General features: G+C 46.0%; 3 protein-coding genes across 5 annotated transcripts; 1 reads left to right on the top strand and 2 right to left on the bottom strand.

Annotated features, from left to right (window-relative positions):
• Positions 1–246: 246 nt before the first annotated feature.
• Positions 247–5,836, top strand: msl2a (MSL complex subunit 2a). Its single transcript, XM_034562662.1, has 3 exons — positions 247–1,378; positions 2,273–3,690; positions 4,100–5,836. The coding sequence occupies exons 1-3, from the start codon at positions 1,237–1,239 to the stop codon at positions 4,400–4,402; spliced, it is 1,863 nt and encodes a 620-aa protein (XP_034418553.1). The 5' UTR covers positions 247–1,236; the 3' UTR covers positions 4,403–5,836.
• A 1,995-nt stretch (positions 5,837–7,831) lies between these two features.
• On the bottom strand, positions 7,832–15,677 carry LOC117751134 (tumor necrosis factor ligand superfamily member 10-like). Its single transcript, XM_034562711.1, has 7 exons — positions 15,548–15,677; positions 11,318–11,567; positions 10,463–10,603; positions 9,690–9,735; positions 9,480–9,596; positions 8,132–8,367; positions 7,832–8,041 (listed from the first exon to the last, which is right to left on the bottom strand). The coding sequence occupies exons 2-7, from the start codon at positions 11,429–11,431 to the stop codon at positions 7,832–7,834; spliced, it is 864 nt and encodes a 287-aa protein (XP_034418602.1). The 5' UTR covers positions 11,432–11,567; positions 15,548–15,677.
• A 513-nt stretch (positions 15,678–16,190) lies between these two features.
• Positions 16,191–20,185, bottom strand: LOC117751121 (neutral cholesterol ester hydrolase 1-like). 3 transcript variants are annotated; one of them, XM_034562692.1, is made up of 6 exons: positions 19,916–20,185; positions 18,580–18,835; positions 18,141–18,210; positions 17,819–17,990; positions 17,090–17,710; positions 16,191–16,981 (listed from the first exon to the last, which is right to left on the bottom strand). In XM_034562692.1, the coding sequence occupies exons 1-5, from the start codon at positions 20,054–20,056 to the stop codon at positions 17,090–17,092; spliced, it is 1,260 nt and encodes a 419-aa protein (XP_034418583.1). In that variant the 5' UTR covers positions 20,057–20,185; the 3' UTR covers positions 16,191–16,981. The 3 variants fall into 3 exon arrangements, with proteins under 3 accessions (XP_034418583.1, XP_034418584.1, XP_034418581.1); XM_034562693.1 differs by having other exon boundaries at positions 16,191–16,991; XM_034562690.1 differs by having other exon boundaries at positions 16,191–17,710.
• Positions 20,186–21,124: the final 939 nt, after the last annotated feature.

A 21,124-nucleotide genomic window follows, 5' to 3' on the forward strand; every position in this document is an offset into this window, starting at 1 on the left:
TAAGCAATAAAATAAAAATGATTATAATTATATAATTTAGGCTACATAACATGGAAAAACTGCTAAAAGCTGATATTGTCTGATAAAGTCTGCGTAACTGTGTTGGTTTAATTAGGCCCATTTTCTCACTTTCCTCTTGAGAGAATAAATGAAATGCCTTTTTGTATCTATTGTGTGAATGGAGAAGCTGCGGTGTGTACAGAGGACCTAACCCTTTGAACACCACGGTAACCAGGGGAACTAGGAGAACTCTCGCGAGATGATTGTGCCCCGACGAGAGGGGTCGACGCGAGGAAAAGTGGAAAAATCGAATGATTGATACGTTTGCGAGAGCGGCTAGCTAGCTATGTTTCGGTCGCTGCTCGCCAAGTATTACAGTGCAACGTATCAGAACCGCAGGATTTCGATTCACAGCGTGCATTTCCCTCCTACGCGCGAGGCATAAGACGGACACACAGCGCGCGCGCGAGTGTGTGTGTGTGTGTGTGGGGTGGAGGGGTTAATGATACGGTTTAATGTTCGCTAAGCTAATTCTGGCTAGCTTTGTTTACATCGAGTGCGCGCCTGGGATACGTTAGCTGGGCGCTAACCAGACGAATGTGTGCTACCGGGAGCGGCTCTTCGTTCAGTTAGGCACCGACAGGGAGCCGGTGTGGGGTAGTTAACGGGCTCTATGGCCAACATCAACCACCTCTCGTTTAAATCGTTTGGCTGATGTCGTAAGCTAACGCTAGCTGCGCGATGATGCTAACATTTTGATCATGGGTCGTTTGATTCACCGTTAGCTGTCAGACAGCGCCTGTGGGGAGAATGTGAGTAATTATAACCAAGGGGTCTGATTGGTCCTAATTAAACGGGAACTTGAATTGTGATCTGAAAGCTTCTCGTTTGGCGGACTACCACGGACCAGGCGATGCTAACTTTAGCTAACGTTAGCCGCCTGCAGAGCTAGCTAGCTGCGTTTATTGAGAAAACCGCTTCGGCATAATTCGTCGTCTGTGATTGTGTCTGTTATATATATATATAAATATATATATTCATGTGCCTGCACTGACGCACTGGAGTGACTGTGTGTCGCTCCGCCAGGCCACCTTGTTTCTCCTCCTATCCACCCCGAGACTTTGCTTATCTTTAGCTCCGTTGCAGTGAAGTGGCTGGATATATTTTTTTTTTTGTGTCTTTCTCCCGGGCCGTCTCTCCCCCCCACACCCCCACGAGTCTGCGGAGTGCACTGCTATGAACCCCGTAAATGCGACCGCTCTGTACGTGTCCGCCAGCCGGGCCGTGCTGCAGTGTGACCCGCGGCAGCCTCACACCTTCGCGGAGATGTACAAGCTGCTGCCCTTCTTCCGACAGTCCATTGCATGCCTCGTCTGTGGTAAGCTTCCTGGGAGAAGAAAAACAAAACAACCCATATCAATGTCTAACAGTATAACACCTGTCACTCGCTCACGTGTTGTTTTGTGTCACGTCATTGCAAAGTGAGCGTCTGTTTAGTCTGGTTTGGCTCCAATGAAGGAGTGGTTCGGTGCCTTACTTCTTCATATTGACCGATGTGTTGGTGGGCGTGCGTGTGTGCGCGGCACGATTTCTTTTTTTCTTTTTTAGCAACCGAGGCTGAGCCCTAATCCTCTCCTCTTGTCAAGACAGATGCCCACTCTGTTGTTGTCTGCTGCAGAGCCATGTGTTAACTAGTTATTCTTTATTTACTCACTTCGCTGAGCTAGTTAAATATCAACCTGTGCACAGCTTGCGTCGAGAATTGGGCAATAATGATTGACGCCATGATTCATCACATTATTTCTGCCCTCCTTGATGATTGTGTAATGGTGTTTTTGTCATGATTTAATTTGTGCATGCATGCCATATTTAACCTAAGTATAGGGTGAGTGATAAAAGCAGTACAAATCATTGGTGTGAACATGTCACTAAACAGATGGATAAGTTCAGAAAAAAAAGAAACAATTAAAATCCTAGATTAGTCACAGATCATGGTGTTGGTATTAAAGTGATTGATTCCCCCCGATCTGCTTGAAATGCAGCCGTCAGTACTGAAACCATTTAGTTGATCAATCGATTAACAAAAAATAAATGTGCATATATTCTGAAATGTTGGTCAGACATTTAAACAAGCTATTTGTAGAAGGCTGACTGGGAATGGAAATGACTTAAAATGACTAGTCAAGCGTGTTTATTGTGCTATTGTTGCTGCACATATGTGCAAAGATGATAAACAATTGGATTTAAAAGCTCACTGTTGTTTTTGTCTCAGGTAAACTGCTCCAGGATCCCATTTCCCCAACACATGCAGAGTGTCAGCATTATGTCTGCTTGGGCTGTAAAGGCCAGAAGATGCAGATAAGGCCGTCGTGCAGCCGCTGTAAGGATTATTCCTGCTTCCAGGAGAACAAACAGCTCTCTTTGCTGGTGCAATGCTACAGGAAGCTCTGTCTCTATGTAACTCATTCGCCGTGGCTGCAGTCGATCAGCAGCCATGTGGGAGGGTCTCCAGAGGTTATGGCCCTGCTCGAGGAGGTGCTAATGTCTCATGGAGATGAAATAGAGACAGAAGACCCAAGCCTTGCACAGGATAATGTGAATCCATCTGCGCCGAAGTCCCTTACCCCTACAGAGGCAACACCTGCTCCTGCAGAGCTGTCGGCTGTGCCCCAGAGCTCCTCCTCAGACCCTCCTTGTTCCAATGGACCACAGGAATGCAATGGAGCAGTGCTGGAGGACCTGGATCCTTCTTCTCCTGAGCTGGAAGTATGCGAGCTGGTAGAGGAGCAGCCACAGGCAGGCCTGTCTGTGTCCAGTACTGGTTGTGGTGGTCTGGAACTGAGTCTGACCACTGGACCTTTAGCCCCAACTCCAGGCACTGTGTGCTCACTCAGGGATGGGGATACTAGCAGCAGGGAGCTGGAGGAGGGGGAGGTGTTGCTTCTCAGTGTGGAGGAGGTGTTACAGACTTTGGATCCCCTTCAACCTGGCAGAGATTCTCCTTATTCACAGCCAGAACGTATGCACACTCACACTCACACACACATAACCACGGACAGAGCACACGCTCCAATGTACATACAGCTGGACGCAGCTCACAACTACACGCAGATTCAAACCGACAGGACTAACGCCGTGGCGAGTCACGGTGCTCACATACACACGTCGTCTTTCGATCCTCCTCCAACCTCCAAGCCCCCGCCGGTCCGCCTTAAACGAAAACGTTCTCGTTCGGAGAGCGATAGGGAAAAGGTGAAACCCCTCCCTATCGCCTCCATCCTACAGGGCCCTCCCTCACATTTACACACTCCAAACCCTTCTCAGACACTGTACATGCAACCGCCCACGCCCTCCTTAACTGTACCAGCGCACACGTACTCTGCCCTCCCTAACGGGGCGCCCCCCAAGCTCAGTCGGCCTGCGCCGAACCACAATAAAGGCGCCAGGAAGCATGTTGATGCGGGCCTCAAGAAGCCCCATGCGAAGGCACGCAGTGGTGGAGGCTCCAAGGCCAAGGACGGAAGCAAAGACCAGCGGTTGATGTCGGGCTGCCTCGTGCCCCCGGCACCCGTTAGGCCGACGTATAAGAAGCCTGCAGAGAAGAAGGGCTGCAAGTGTGGCAGGGCCACCCAGAATCCATCTGTACTGACATGCAGGGGCCAGCGCTGTCCCTGTTATTCAAACCGAAAGGTGAGCGTGAGACATTACGTTTTTTTATTTTATTTTTTACTAACGGCAAGCTAAATTTGTGATTGGGTGTAGATGATTGCTTTATGTAGTGGAAGTGTAAACATTTTTTTGATAACGCTATGATACCAGTTGTTGCCAATATCACAGTTCAAATAAACAAACTCTAAATTGGTAGATAAATAGTTTTAATGCATTGGCCTGTCAGAGCTTTCATGTTACATGATTGGTTTTTAAAAGGACCAGTTTGTAGGCTCAAGCAATGGCAGTGAGTGGAAAATCTTGATTTATGTGATCTGTAAATCAGGTTTGATAATGTCACTGTATTAAATATTATTATTATTAATTTAGCAGCCGTTAAGTGACATTAACATGGACTAATGTTCCTTGACTGTCTCCTCGTCTTCCTTAGGCATGCTTGGATTGTATCTGCCGAGGATGCCAGAACTCCTACATGGCTAACGGGGAGAAGAAGCTCGAGGCCTTCGCCGTGCCGGAGAAAGCCTTGGAGCAGACGCGGCTCACGCTCGGCATCAACCTCACCAGCATCACCGCGGCCGCCGCACTCCGGAACCCGGCAACCACCAGCATCCGCACTAACACCCTCCTCAACGTCGCCACAGCAACCGGGAGCCCCGTAACCACAACCTTTCTGTCCCCCAGCTCCCCGCAAGAGCCCAACTACGAGGATAGCCTGGAGCTGCTGATTGGCTGAGAGGCCGGGACTCCCAAAAAAAAAACGGACAGCTCGACGCCGATTGAATGTGACGGCCGATCATTGTATCTGTCAAGACAACCTGTACCTCCCCAATACCAGAGGGGAGGCAATAAGGCAGCTATGGGTCTGTCCTGTCCTGTAACCTGCTCTCCTTCTGTGTTGAAAAATGCTGAGTAGTAAGACTAGCATGGGTGTGCCAAAGCCTCCTGTATTGTGCCTGTGTGCCGCTGTGTATTGTTGCCCGTCTGTAGTTAAACACTTCTGCTCAGTTCCAAGGCTGTTCTGTACTCCAGAGGTGCTTTTTTTCGTTCATAGACCAGACATACTATTAGAGGCAATAGGAACCCATACCAGAGTTTGTGTTTGTGTGTGTGTGTGTGTGTGCGTGTGTGCGTGCACCGTTAGAGATTGCAGTGTGCGCATGTGTGTGTGTGTGTGTGTGATAGTTGGTGCATAACGACAACAAGAACGGCATCATCATCGCATCTCGTCACCTGTCGCAGCATTTTTCCATGTCTATGAGTATTACTCCACGTGTATTTAAGAAATGCATAATTGGCATCAGGACGGCCCTTACTAATCCTTAAACCCGGTATGTGTTCACACCTTAATTGTGAATGGATCTTGTGACTAATCCATGGAGAAGTTATGTCCCACACAAGACTCTATGCCTTTTCTATCTCATTAACTCACTCAATCCGAGTACTGTTAGGCTGATAATGAATTTGTCTTAATGAACTTGACTGATGCAGGCATTGTACAGGCAGCAAGATAATGTCAAAGCACTTGGCTGGCTCCACAGTTAATGTGTGTGTGCATGTATGCGAGTGTGTGTCTGTGTGTTTGTGTGTGTGTGTGTGTGTGTGTGTGGGTATATGCGCCTGCTGAGATTTACTGAAATTCAGCGGGGAGGCGGATGGTGGGTTGCAAGCACTTAGTCTGATTGGCCAAATCACAAGTAAAAAAAACAACAACAAAAACATTCTTGGTTACCATAGCAATAGGAGCACCAACAACGAGCCTCCCAGCTCTCGCGCACACACGCAGTTGTTTACAGTATTGCCATTTTTACAGACTATAACCGTCTTCTGAAACATGACGGCGTTATGGTTTGATTATGGGATCGTGTGTGTGACTGTGTGTGTGTGTGTGTTTAGATAAACTGAAGCCATAGATTGTCATTAACAAGACAAAAATATCCTCTGCGTGTGCATTCCCCCCCCCACGCCCCCTCCCCCCCCACCAGTTGTAGTGTCCCGACTGATTAGAGACCAACTCAGAGACTATTTTTGATACCAAGTGTTTGGGATTTGGTACCACTGTCTTTATTTGTGTTTTTAGTTAAAGCACCTTGAAGCCCTCCTATAGCTCGAGCGGCTGTGTATTGTCTGTGTTTGTGTTTACTGTAACAACATGTTTTGTCAGTCCAGTCACGGTGACCAAAAAGAGACTGAAGGAGAGAGAGAGAGAGAGAGAGAGAGGGAGAGAGAGAGAGAGAGGGAGGACTCAGGCGGACCAAACCTACACCTTGGTTCTCAACTCATAGACCAGGAAGTAGCCGGTGGATTACAGTGTGATCAGCGAACATGATCTATCTTCCTGCGTGTGTGTGTTTCAAGATGTATTTCTTTTGGGCATTACTTGAACCCTGATTAGTTTTGGGTATTTTTTTTTTTTTTTTTTTTTATGTACAAAAACAAACTCTTGTTTGAGGAGTGACTCTTATTATTGCTGAAACATTCACTGCCATAATATGGAAACATGTAATACAACATGAATTAAATGATAGTTTTTTACTTTTTCAGTTTTGGGGTCTTTTTGTGTAGAGGACACGTGACTCAATTTTTTTTTTTTTGTGCATGTAGTGAATCAAACAAAGGAATAATTTGCCATTTTATACTGTACGATCTCATGAAGAGAAAGCGCTTGACAAACCAGTCCAGGTGAGTCATCTCCACTCACACCACACACACTCACAAACACATTAAGACCTACGGGGTCAGATCAGTCTCAATAATTGCACATGCACACACAGACACACTCTCAAATGCAAACACAAAGATTCACAAATGCGCACTGAACAATTGACAAATATGTTAGATTTACAAATGCCTCCCACTGCACACATAAATTACGATTTATATAAATGTAAAAGAAAAACCACAAATACATTTCTGCATTTGTGTGGATTCTTCTATTTGTGTGTGTGTGTGCGTGGATTTATGAGACTCCCCTGCCGTGGCTAGATTCGCAAATGCATTTTTTTTTTAAAAACAGACCTATCTGTAGCCAATCAGATTTCGCCCTCATTTTCAACCAATCACATGAGCGTCATTCGCTTTTTAGCCTTAGAGGGGCGTGGCTTATCTCCATGGAAACAGTTATAACTTCCATCATCCACTATTTCTGCTTTATACTTGTTGTGGACATCCCATACACGTCGGAACATCTAACGCAACGCGTATTTGGGTTCATAACATTAATATCATATCATATATGTAGTTACAGGGGTGTAGTTACATTAATTGTGTATCCCTCTGCAAATTGCGCAACTGTAACGCTGGCAGCCCCGTGAGGAGGGGGAGATGCGCTCATAAATCCACAAACAAATAAACACAGACACGTCGTTCTGCGTGCATTTGTGAGTCTAATTTATTTGTAAATCCTTCTGTGTGCATTTGTAAATCAAACATATTTGTAAATTGTTCTGTGCGCATTTGTAAATCTTTGCATTTGCAATTATTGAGACTGATCTGACACCATACATAAAGAGCTAAGGAAAGAGATTAAATCTGTATAATAAGCAGAAAGAATGTGTGTTAATAAGAAGAAAGAATGTGTGTGTACAAGTATCCATTGGATATAGACGTGTAAATGCGTCACATTCACAGTAAGTCAGTGCTTCTCTTTGAGGCATCACCATGATGTCACACATTCCTTCAAGACGTTGCACAAAGGAGATCCAAAAGGAAGCGTCATTTCTAAACACTGAACCTTTCAAATCTCGTGCCATTTTTTTTTTTTTTTCCCATAAAAGTAGTGTCACGTGTCCAACTGGGGACGACAAACTCAATCTGTTCTCAATAGAAGTCATTCAAACATAAGAGGACAACATTTAATCTGCAATCTATTGTCCTTGAACAAATGCCCAGTACCCTGCACCATGTTATCCGTGTTTGCGCGTTCCGTTTACGAGCCTGAAGAAAACGCAATTTAAATCCTGCGTCAGCTGGAGTCCATACACGGCCAACGGTTCTTCTTCTTCCTCGCCATTTTGTGTTTGGGAGTCTTGCCACTGCGGACTCCGTTCGATCCTTACGGTCCCCGAAGAAGAAGTCCTTTCTGCATCTTCAGAGTCCATTCTTGTTCTCCAGTCCTGTACCAGACAGCTGCTCAAATTACCCCCCCACCCCCCCCACCCTCACTTTAGCCCACGAGGAAGGCCCCAAAGTAGCTGGCCCTGCCGTCCATCTCCATGGCGCTGGCGTTGCTGACAGTGATGAAGAGGCGGTCGGCGGGCTGGAGGAAGGCGGTGCCGGCCTGATGCAGGGAGAAGAGACCGGGCTCCGGACCCCGGGGCCAGCAGGCACTCCGGGAAGATTTCATTAGCAGGATGGGCACCGTGTAGGAACTCATCTGTGGGCCAAAAAACATACTCACATCCACCTTCATACATTACATTGGCATAATTAATTTGTGTATATATATATATATATCTCTCCGAACCTTCTTGTAGATGTACTGGACCAGCTGGGCTTCCTCGTCCGCCCCCTTCGCCTCCCCGTCCGGCTCCCCCGTGGACGGCAGTCTGAAGTAGGTCTGGCCGTAGATGTAGTAGAGACCTGCTCGGGGCACCAGCAGCTCTCCTCCGCTCAGCTCCATGTTCTGCAGGAAGGACAGACCCCTGTGGCCCTCCCACACTCTGATCCGCTCCCCCAGGTGGCCCCTGCTGCCCCGCGGGCCTGCAGCAGCAAGCAAAATGTACACACACACACACACACACACACACACACACACACACACACACACACACACACACACACACACACACACACACACACACACACACACACACACACACACACACACACACACACACACACACACACACACACACACACACACACACACACACACACACACACACACACACACACACACACACACACACACACACACACACACACACACACACACACACACACACACACACACACACACACACACACACACACACACACACACACACACACACACACACACACACACCAATTAGGGCCGTTCTCTACAATGCAACATCATCTGAGATTTACAGAGCGGGTTGTTGTCGAGTATAACCAGTCGCCGATATTCATAATTAATAACAAATGTTAAAGAAAATCTCTCAGGGTGTAAATAACACTTCCAGATGTGCTCACAGACCGGCGGCTTTTGAACGATAATAGACCGCAGCCACATGTTACATAACACATCCTGGGGGGGATATATGTGTACAGATAGAAACATACATTTATCATTATATACTTTTGTACAAATACCATGAGAATACTAAAAAACACAAGTTTTAGTCTGTCTTTGAATTCTTTTGACCTTTCCAGATAAATAAGAAAGAGAAATGCGTCATCATGCTTAAAAAAAAAGAAAAGGCAAAAATAATTCCTTTAAAAAAAACAGCCAAACACTGAGTAAATATATAATAATATAGAACATTAACAGACTTCTCCTTTGAAGCCAACCCCCCCGGGTAGTCGTACCACAACAGCAATGCATGCTAACTAATGGTACTTTAATACTTTCTAGAAGACCGTTCACAGAGACAACCACAAGACAGAGTGGAAGCGTATAAAGCAGCTGCACATCTGCAGGTCCCGACAAACACGAAGACGAGTCGGAGAGCCTCGGAGCACATTCCTCACCTCTGGCCCGTTGAAAAGGGTGAAGCAACACGGGGCTCCCGGGCGGGTGAGCACCGTGAACATGCGTCACACAAAAAATAAATTTAAAAAAAAGACTCTAGTACTCTACTCGGCGTACGCACTTGGATGCCCCCACCCCACATGAACGGGATCCTCACCGTCTGCCGTCGGAGGCTCCGTGGACGAGATGACACCGGTCACGTGGGCGGCGACTTGAGGAAGGGGGACCCCTCGGACCCCCGGACCCAGGAAAGGCACCACCCCCGTCATCTTATCTGTGAAACACAAACGAGGGCATTTTTACTGGTAAAAGTCAGATGCTACTCCTATTAGTAGTGACTGATTGTCAATGGAGGCATTGTTCTCACTTCTCATTGCAGTGGATATCTCCTTCTGGAATCTGTCGGCCATCGTCTGAAAGGAAAACACCCAGAGAGACAGACGAGAAAAAAGAAAAGGGGGGTTGGGGGGAGTGAATGGGTGGCAAGTTGAAGTGTCTTGACCTCTTCAGTTTTTAATGCCTTTTTAGGTATCTTTGGATCATAAACATTCAGTAATTCACCAGAGGCCTCGTCAGCCCCCCATTAATCATTTCGTTTCTCCCTCTGGGTCAACACATACATCATCTGTTGACCTGCAACAGCAGTATTCCCCTTTGGGGCGAGTCAAGCCCGTTTTATTTACACAGCGCCCAAGAACAACAGAAGCCAATCCAGTGACACTTTTCATAGAGAGCGTGTCTGGAGACTGGAGGGAATCGAACGTTTGACGGCAGCAGGGAAATCCCCCCCCCCCCCTTTAACGGGAAGGAAAGCCATGAACTTTGAGCGGTTGGGTCACTGTAAATAAGAAGAGGTCCTTTTTCTAGTAACTGCATGAAATAAATTCAATATGTAGGGACAGTCCTGAAAATAAGACTCTTTTGGGTATTTGTTATCTTTAAATGAGCCCTTTACATCTACATCTGGAGCTCTTCGGACGGATTCGGTTTAAGTTTATTTAGTTCACCAAATACGACACACGGGCACCTTTAAATATGATGTGGAATTTTTTTTGCAATCGGGGAACACAAATTGAAGATAGAGCATTGAGACCAACACAAATACAATTTAATTTAAAATTAAATTTAAAAAAAAAAAACCTTCTCTATGTGGTAGTGGAGCTGTTGCGTAACCTGCCAGCAGGGGTCGCTCTTCTTTTCCTCCGCTGAATCTCCAACGTCAGAGCGCAGATTGACGTTAATGAGGCAGGACGCGCTGCTGCGCGAGAAGCTCTCCTGCATCTGTCCACATGTGAGAGGCCGGACAATCAATACCCACCAATACCTCCATTATCTATCAATCAGTTCATTGTTTTATGGATTAAATCGAGGTACCAGTGTACAACAATAATTATAATGTAAAAACAATTGTTTCTATTAAGAGTAATAAAGAGCCTCAGTTATTAAGCAAGAACACACAGTAAATGGTACAGGACGCCAATTAGTGCATTGCAATTAACTCGTAAGTGGTCACAGGTGTGAGTGCGTTCCAGGTGGGCGTTCTTACTGCGACTCAGCCAATCAGAGCTCACCACCGGATCGATCAGCTTTTTCTGCTTTTCAAAAAGTGTCAAATCTGAAATATGTTGCCTTTAGGTGTCACAACCACGGAGTTTAACTTTACCCTCTAGTCGCATATTGTTTTCTCTTCGCCTCATATACCCAAATCCATCAAAGTTCAACCCCCGGAGCAACAGTGGAGTTGAGTAGCAGATTATTAAAGTTGATAACGACCACTTCATGGCCTAATCTCTGATAAGACTTGTTAATAGACCTTCCTGTGGGTTTACTTTTCAACTGTTTGGGGGTACTGAGTTGAGAGTTCACGGCGATAATATTAAATGTCCCATGGAGACCCGATAAGTGTGTCACTGGCACTGGATCCCAGTCCAAGTGGCAGACCAGTATACAGCTGTGTGTTGCAGTTAAAATGATAGTGAGCTTATCTTCTCTTACCGTGCTCAGGACCTTGTTGAAGTACACGAAGCTCACGGCCACCGCGATGGTCTGCAGGAGGATCGCTGCGAGCATGATGAGCCCCAGACTCTGGAGGGAGAGAGACGCGGCCATACCGCAGCGGCAGCTCCCGAAACCAGTTCCGAGGAGCAGGAGACGCTTCCAAGCGGGGAGGGCAAGTCGGTTCAAGCTCTGCTGCTCCGCACGGAGGGAGGGAGAGGGAGAGGGAGAGGACAGCCTCAAGATGTCACTGTTATTAAAGAGAAATGAGCTGCGAGCTCGCCGTTTGCACATGCAACTTCAAGACGCCTTCAGGGGCTGTCGGAAATGGGGACACTTGAGTTGAAAGCTATAATTTACAACTCAAACGAGATAATTATAATAATTTAGACCTTTTTAAATGATTGGAACAAATCAAATATGTTACATATACCATTGACAATTGACAGTTAGGATCTATTGCATTTTATATATATATATATATATATATATATATATATACATACATACGTGTATAAATACATACATGCATACATACATGTATATACATACATACATGTATATACATACAGTGTATATATAGATACATATGTATGTGTGTGTGTATATATAGCCACTCCTCAGTGGCTATCTATATAAAAAGCACATGACAGCTCGCCTGGAGTTTGCAAAAAGGCACCTGAAGGACTCTCAGACCATGAGAAACAAAATTCTCTGGTCTGATGAAACAAAAATTGAACTCTTTGGCCTGAATGCCAAGCGTCATGTCTGGAGGAAACCAGGCACCGCTCCTCACCTGGCCAATACCATCCCTACAGTGAAGCATGGTGGTGGCAGCATCATGCTGTGGGGATGTTCTTCAGCAGGAGGAACTGGGAGACTAGTCAGGATTGAGGGAAAGATGAATGTAGCGATGTACAGAGACATCCTGGATGAAAACATGCTCCAGAGCGCTCTGGACCTCAGACTGGGGCGACGGGTCATCTTCCAACAGGACAACGACCCGAAGCACACAGCCAAGATAACAAAGGAGTGGCTTCGGGACAACTCTGTGAATGTCCTCGAGTGGCCCAGCCAGAGCCCGGACTGGAACCCCATTGAACATCTCTGGAGAGATCTGAAAATGGCTGTGCACCGACGCTGCCCATCCAACCTGATGGAACTTGAGAGGTTCTGCAAAGAAGAATGGGAGAAACTGCCCAGAAATAGGTATGCCGGGCTTGTGGAATCATACCCAAGAAGACTTGAGGCTGTAATTGCTGCCAAAGGTGCTTCAACAAAGTATTGAGCAAAGGCTGCGAATACTTATGTACATGTTATGTTTTCGTTCTTTATTTTTTATAGATTTGCAAAAAACAGTTTTCCCTTTGTCATTATGGGTTGTTGTGTGTAGAATGTTGAGGGAAAATAATTAATTTAATCCATTTTGGAATAAGGCTGTAACATAACAAAATGTGGAAAAAGTGAAGTGCTGTGAATACTTTCCGGATGCACTATATATATATATATATATATATATATATATATATATATATATATATATATATATATATAATTATGTCATGTGTAGAACTGAATGTGTTCTAATTGTAAAATCCTGGAGGCTCAGTTATATGCAGCAGATGCTCGTTGACGGCAGCTGTTTTTTTAGTATTTGACAGTTTACTCTTTTCTCCGGTTGAAAGTATCTTTGTTCCGCTTCAATCCCAACATCTGGCATAATTTGTAACTGAGTTCATTACTAATGCATTAATATTATTAGATCACTTCGTGCCAGTAGGACTTCAATGCGGTGCTAAATAGTGTTTACGACTTCCACGTCCAAATGTGGAGCCGCCGAGGGCAGCTTGAACCATCTTGGTTGAATGAGGCATTCAGAGTGAGCAGGGTGTCTCTGGAACCAATCAGTGCTCAGCAGTGTTGTGTGTTTTTTATGAAGATATTTGTCCCTTTTGGCTCTTGCTAAATCTTTTTTTATTCATCACAATTTCAACTACAAGTGGCTGTTGCTAAAAAAAAAAAAAAAAAAAGATCAAACAATGTCATCTTGTCTTCTGCCCTAAAGCACGAGAGAGAGCAGAAAGCAGATGATCGGCATCTGCAAAGTATGATGGAAAAAAAAAAAAGGCTTTTTTCTTTTTCCCTCCCCCTTCTCTTTCCTGCAATTGTGAAGTGATCTATGCGAATGCTATTTCATTCCAGTGCCAAATGACCCGCCATTGTGTATTCGTACGTGTAGGCCCAAATTGCATTCGTCCCAGGGGAGTCATTCAATCTGCAGAGAGCTTAACCTTGAGTGATTCCCGGTGGTTCCTCTACTCTCGTTCCCTCACCTCTCACCCCGGCTCCATTGTCGGTGTGCGAAGGAAGTGAGAGCGGAGCAGAAAGGAATTCACAGCTCCTGGATGTGCGCGGACCCTCCCAACAATCAAATGGACCTGCGTTTGTAAAGCGTGTGCAACGCATACACACACACACACACACACACACACATGCAGCCCTAATGTTCTCACACACACACACACACACACACACACACACACACAGGAAGGTGGTGCATTATATCAGATTCAACAGAAAATGATGGAGGTAAATAAGCAGTTTAGTTTTGTTTCCTCTTGGTGATTTAACTTTTCTTTTTTTTTTTTTTTAAATGCGGAAGAGACACAGAGAGGTTCCCTGTGTTCCCTTCTCGGTGTGTCGATTCCCAGGCTTGTCAGAGAGCATTAGGGGAGAAGATGAGGGATATCTGAAGACCGCCATGGCCTCGGGCAGGGAAGAGGACACCCTGGTAGACGCGCCTGTCGACAGTCACCTCGGCAACCAGACTGTTAAAAATATTTCCTCCTGTTAGAGCCAATCTGCCCGGTGGCCTTTGACCTCCACGTGCAGCGGGGCCCTGACTGGCTTCGATCCTCTGGTTGTTTTCAGAGATTCAGGGAATAGTTTGACATTTGGGAGCCGAGCCCGGATTTTTGGTAAAGGGAAGAAAACGAACATGTTACGTCTTTTTTGGTTTAATCCTCACACAAAAAGAAGCGTTAAAGCAACAAATTGTGGTGTTACGGGGATGTTATGTTAATGTGATTGCATCGAATAGCTATTCAAAAACACGTTGGAGGGTTGTGACTTTAGAGCCCTGGGAAAAGAAAAAAAAAGACGGAACCAATGTTGGTAAACGGCGACTCTGATGAAACAGTTTATGAAACACTGAAATCGGTTACAAAGAACATTTGGAAACAGGAAAGCACAAATGGAAAAGAAAGCAGTTCCACCCCCACTGAAGAGAAAAAAATATGGATTATTTGAATGGATGTAAAGGACAGAACACACTCCATCCATCCCCCTCTGGTGTCTACTCCCCTCCTCCCTCCCTCCCTCCATCCATCCCCTTCTGGTGTCTACTCCCCTCCTCCATCCATCCATCCTCTGGTCTCCACTCCCCTCCTCCCTCCCTCCATCCATCCCCTTCTGGTGTCTACTCCCCTCCTCCATCCATCCATCCTCTGGTCTCCACTCCACTCCCCTCCTCCCTCCCTCCATCCATCCTCTGGTCTCCCCTCCTCCCTCCCTCCCTCCATCCATCCTCTGGTCTCCACTCCCCTCCTCCCTCCCTTCATCCATCCTCTGGTCTCCCCTCCTCCCTCCCTCCCTCCATCCATCCTCTGGTCTCCACTCCCCTCCTCCCTCCCTCCATCCATCCATCCTCTGGTCTCCACTCCCCTCCTCCCTCCCTCCATCCATCCTCTGGTCTCCCCTCCTCCCTCCCTCCCTCCATCCATCCTCTGGTCTCCACTCCCCTCCTCCCCACGTTCCTCTCGATAAAGTCATGGAATCTCCCTAAATTCCCCTCTGAGCACCACAGCTGCTCATTGTCTCATTTATAAAAACAAAAAGAAAATGCTAAAGCAGCACAATGCTCGCGAAAAAAAGAAAGAAGCTGCCGGTGACTGAGTGGGTCGACCCGCACCGTCGGTGGAAGGGTGTTTCCCTGGCAGGAAACTGCTGCGTGCGAATGGGGTTAAATAAAAAAATAAAAAGACGTGCAGCTATGAGGATTATCGTCAAGTTTAATATTAAATGTAGGTACCCAGAAGGGATGTGTTCAATGTCCTCCAAGCACAATGTAAGAGACGGAGGTAGAGTTTAGATCTAAAAGTAAAAATACTACTACATTCAAAAGTTTTACTTTAAATTACAAAACGGTTATAAGCAATGTATACTACTTACTCTGGTTATGGAGTAACTCATTCAACTTCTTTACATACTGTTGGGTAGTTTAATTTTCCACGTGGTAGTAGTACTAGTAGATTAAAAAGTACAATATTTTCCTCTGGAAGCAGAATGGGCTACTTTTAAATGTCCCTGTGATTACCAAATGTGTGTTTAAACCAGAGAAGCTGCATGTTCATGTCCGTCCACTAGAGGGGGGTGTTGCACTGAGTATTGCTCCTGCTGGTTTTAGTGACCCAGAAATGCACCCAGTCTCGGGAAAGAAACATAAAACATGTCAGATCTGGAACATAATGGAGAGCTGGTGCTGATGTTGGAGTCCTGGGAGTTTAAAAAAAATTATTATTATATATTCAATAAGCTAAAGGTGGTGTATGACTATATCAGTGGAATTGCACAGAGGCCCCACCATCAATGTTAAATTAAGATATCCTGCATTTCGTTTTTTGTTTTGTTTCAGTCTGTTTTAACTTCTTCAAATCTTTGCATTTTTTTATTAAAATGTGCACATTGCACTAAATGTTTACCAAATAGCACCTCCAATTCAATAATTCAAGCATAAATTTGATGCACAATGAGCTCCCCCCCCCCCCCCCCCCCCCCCAGAGATTTACTACAGCTGAATGAACAGAACAAGTTGTATGACTTCACATTTCTTTATTCATCTGTTTGTTCAAAAGTCTCAACAGTATGCAGCAGAGACGGAGGAAGTACGTGTTTAAAAAAAAAAAGAGTTTAAAAGAAAAAATGTACAAGTTAAATTAAGTTATTTGAAGCCCTTCAGTTTAAAATGCATGCATTTGATCAGCAAACGTTGCACCTCAGATGTCCTGCAGGAGGGGTTCATACGATGTAACCAGCGCTGACACATTATATTTATTTTACTATATTCATTATTATATATTATAGGGGGAATGAGCGACTGCTAATTGTGGATTAATTGAAGTATTCCCATTCAGGCATTTTAAATCACAAAACATTTAATTGGTAGTAGAATAAGAGCATGTTTGGGTCCATAAAAATGTCCCGGCAGTGGAACGCAATGTGGATAATAAATGGGATAAAACTTAAGTAAATAGTGCATTTTGTTAGTGATTGTCGAGCATTTTTCTGTCGGGGAAGACGTCGCCTTGTAGTACAGGAAGCACAAGACGGGTGTAAACCACAGCTGGCTGAACACACACAAAGCCCACAAGAAAGGTAAGGAATCACGCCCTAAGAAATACATTATTCATATGTAATTCATATATAATAATATTGCATTTCAGCCATGCAAGCAGCTCTGTGAGGCTATTAAGCTAAATGTGGCTATGCTAACAAGCCCAGTGGTGTGTGTGAGAGAGAGCTAGCCCTTAGCAAGTCAATGATTCAGAAAGCAGTATATCAATGAAACACACACACACACACACACACACACACACACACACACACACACACACACACACACACACACACACACACACACACACACACACACACACACACACACACACACACACACACACACACACACACACACACACACACACACACACACACTTATAAGTTCTTCTGCAGCCAGTTGATGTAACCCCTGATGGCTCTCTTCCCGACATCGAAGTCCATCGGCCAGGTGATGAAGCTGAAGCATCCGTGGAAGCCGTCCTCGTAGTGGTCGCCGGTAACGGAGACGCCGGCGTCCTGCAGGCGCCGCGCGTACATCAGGCCGTCGTCCCGCAACACGTCGTGCTCGCACGTCAGGATGTACGCTCGGGGGCACTTGGCCAAAACCTCCGGCCCTGCCAACAGCGGCGACGCCCTCACGTCCAGCAGGCCCGGCAGCTCCTGGGCCGGCCCCCGCGAGCCCTTCTCCACCACCAGGGGCCTGTAGCTCCGCTTGTGTTTTGGGGCCAGCAGGGCGGTCCAGTCGAGCCGCGCCCGCAGCTCCGGGGTGATGTTGGAGTGGTGCAAGGAGCTGTGGTTGTTGGCCAGCAACTGGTCCAGGAGGGAGAGGTCAGCACCGAGGTACTGCAGCCAGAAGCGGACCATGAGGTGCCGGTGGAGGATGGGTATGTGTTGGTTCTGCAAGTAGGAGGGCGTGTTGAAGTCCAGAGCCTGGAGCACCGGGTAGATCAACGCCTGGACGCTGAATTTCACCCTCATGGTCTCATCAGTAGAAATCTAAAGAAAATGAAAAAGAAACCACGCAGGGCCTCCATCTTTTTAGATTTGTAAACACAGCGCATCGCTACACACTCCTCCCCCCCAGGAGATGGCTTCAGTATTTACCTCCTGAGCGACCGCAGCGGCCAGGTTTCCTCCAGCGCTGTCGCCCGCCACGGCCACGCGGTCGGGGTCGATCGCGTACCTGGCCTGGACCTCGGGGGACAGGAAGTGCACGGCGGCAGCGAGGCAGTCCAAATACGGCACCGGGAAGTGCACCTCCGGATACAGACGATACCTACACAGACACCGGATCATTTACGGGAGTTTCGGCTGTAAAGCACAACATCATCTGCGAATCCTCGAACGTCGGTGAACATGTTCTGTTGTGTTTTCTCTACGAGCGGAGAAACATTTGAGCAAGAGTAGGTCGGCGTTGCACACTTACTCCACAGAGACCACGACAGCGTTGAGCTCATCGGACAACATCCGGTTGATTGCATCGTACGGGCCCTTCTCTGAGGAAGTGAGAGAGCGGTGGAGAGAGTGTGGAAAGGTGAACATTGCATATTTTGCAGCTGAATTATCCACATTTCTGAAGCCATCACTGGAAGGCACAACGATACGCAGACGGAGATCACATCGAATACAACAGACAAAGATATTGCCACATCCGTTGGGTCGGTCAATTGGTTTCAAGAGGCTGAATTCGAGGTTTAATGTTGCAGTTTTTCCCAACTGAATGCAGATGCTAAAAGCAAGAAGTATGTGCACATTGACTGCAAACACTGTGACAACAGTTTGCTGCGTGTTTATGTGTTAAAAATACTTCTATGCTCTCAAGTTTTTAATTTCTTCTACTGGCACTCAGGACTCTCCGTACTCACTGGCGGTGCCGAGGGCCCAGCCTCCCCCGTGGAAGAACATCAAGCCTCTCCTCAGGTGACCCTCCCCTCCGGCCGGGGGCTCGTACACGCGGACCGGGACGCCGGCGAAGGTGACGTCGCTGACTTTGACCCCGGGCATGACCCCGCCGCCGGACTCGGAACTGAGCAGCCCCTCCATCATGCCGTCAAACCCCTCTGAGGACTGCCTGATGGACGTGATGTAGTGGTCGAAGCCCAGCCACGACTTCAGAGAGGCCTGAAGACGGGTTGAGGCGAATCGTGAAGGGGGGGTAGGGAGGAGGGGGGGGGGGTCTCACCCAGTCACCTCTGTGCTTCTGCACTGTGTCTTACTGGTGTGTCTCAACACGTCCGGTTCAGACGCAGCTGCTTGGCACAGTGGCACCAAGTCCTTTTACAATGTTTCACAATAATATTAGTTTGATCGATTCCTGAAATGTTTCTTTGTCTGATATCAGACAGGATTGAAGGGGACGTGAATGTCTGGACCAAATTCAATACATATAATAGTCAGTTTCACTATAAAAAACAACAACAATGTCAACCTGCTCTTTCTTTTGCTGCAGAAAATAAGCAATTTATCACAGCGTAGCTACTTTTTCTTCCTCTTCAGTACATTCCTAGTAAATGTTATAAAAGGACAAATCTAAATCCCAAATATTGAAATAACGATGACCGGTCTGACTTTGTTTCATCTCAACCCCTCATGACTTGTTGGAGGAGTTTTATCTGCTGGCGCGTCCGTTTCAGTAGAACATTAATCTGCATCTGCAGAGCCTTTTTCGACAACATGTGGACCAAAGGTGAGGGTGTGGAGCGCGTTGCCCTGAACCACAGATTAGTTGCAGGCCGGTTTCACAATCAAAGTGGAAATGTACTGAAAAAGCTCTTTCACAAACTTACATTTCAACCCCTGCTGTGACTAAAAGGGCCTTAATGGATAACAGCGTGAAGACACCTTCTAATAAAGAGACGCTTTGAATCCATAACGGCACACATTTTGGGATTTTACGGTAACACATGACTGCTCTGCTCTGAAAATGCTTGATTATGCAATAATAACCTGAGCTGAGTAGGGATCAAAGTCCATGTCTGCAAAGGCACAAAGGGTTTTAGTGCTGTAGTGTAAAAAAAATGTGTGTCTTTCCACTATTACCTATAGGTATTAATTAGTTTATATGCAGTGGGAAACTATAATATCAGCTTCTATTTGTGCAGATCAGATCAGAATTAAAGCTCAAGTTGCTCACTTCCAGCTGCAGCAGCACGTGCACCATCAATGTCATCCCAATAAAAAATAAATAAAAACACCTCTCACCAGATGCATCGTTGCCCGGAATCCGGCATCCAGCAGCATGAGCTTCCACGGCTGCTGGATGGCGTCGGGCAGCGGGATGTACACGTAGTAAGCGACCGCCACGGCGAGGGACAGCGTCGCGGCGACCGGCAGCAGCCTCATCTCGGGTCGGGCCGCCGGGGTATCTGCACGGGCTCTGGAGGCAACAGCTGGTCCGGTCTGGGGGGGTTCTGTCACTGGAGAGAGCCAAGCCGGTGCAGCTGAGGGGGGCGGGGGCGATGCAAATGGCTTCAAAGGGGACCCGAGAAGCACGCTGAATTTCCGTTGAAATCCTTCAAAATAAAACATTGTTTTGACGTTTGACGGGTTTACACGTTTACAAAAATAATATATATACAATACAAATAATGTGTAAAGCACTATTTCATGAATGTAAAGGTACGCCTTGAATTAATTAGTATTTTATTATTGTTAAAGTATTTAAAATCCAATTAGAAAAACAATGCACACTATTTGGTTGTCGTCTTCTTCTTTAGTCCCAACGCTAAACTTTACAAAGACTGGCACTTTTATTTTGAAGGCTAGGTAACAGCAACGAATGGGCATCTGAGAATATATATATCTTTTTTTTTTTAATGTGTGTGGACATCTGCAGGTGGCTAGAAAGTTGTGTTACAGACATGCGACCACAAGGAGGCACAATGGAGCTGAAGAGTGCAGCCAGGACTCCACATCTCTAATTTCATCATAAAGTAAACAAAAAGAGAAGAAAGTTGGCTAGGAAATTATACCTACTTTAATAATTGATCAGAATGACTTAACTGTTTTGAATTCAATCCAATTAAAATGGCTTCATTCTTTCTTTGATAATATAATACAACCTGTGCAGATTTATCTCCTCTTCATCATCTCAGATGACGCAATATTTACAGTTTAAGGCCCCAATGTAATCTAAGTAAACCACATCTGGAGCTTGCTGTGCATCTTCATGTAAGGGAGTAACATCTGGTGTGTGAAAGTGCACCAAAGGACTGGTTAATGGGTAATTACTCGAAATGCAGTATTGAGTATATTGCAGGTCAATCTGGTTGAGAAAACTGACAATATAAAACACTCTTTAAATATCGGTTTACAACAATTTCCTGCAAAAATGTCTATAACAATATGCACCTAATGATGCAATAATCCTACCAACATGCAACAACATTTAATGTAAGAAAAGTAAAGTTT

The sequence above is a fragment of the Cyclopterus lumpus genome, chromosome 22 (genome assembly GCF_009769545.1).
Source record: "Cyclopterus lumpus isolate fCycLum1 chromosome 22, fCycLum1.pri, whole genome shotgun sequence".
NCBI lineage: Eukaryota > Metazoa > Chordata > Actinopteri > Perciformes > Cyclopteridae > Cyclopterus > Cyclopterus lumpus.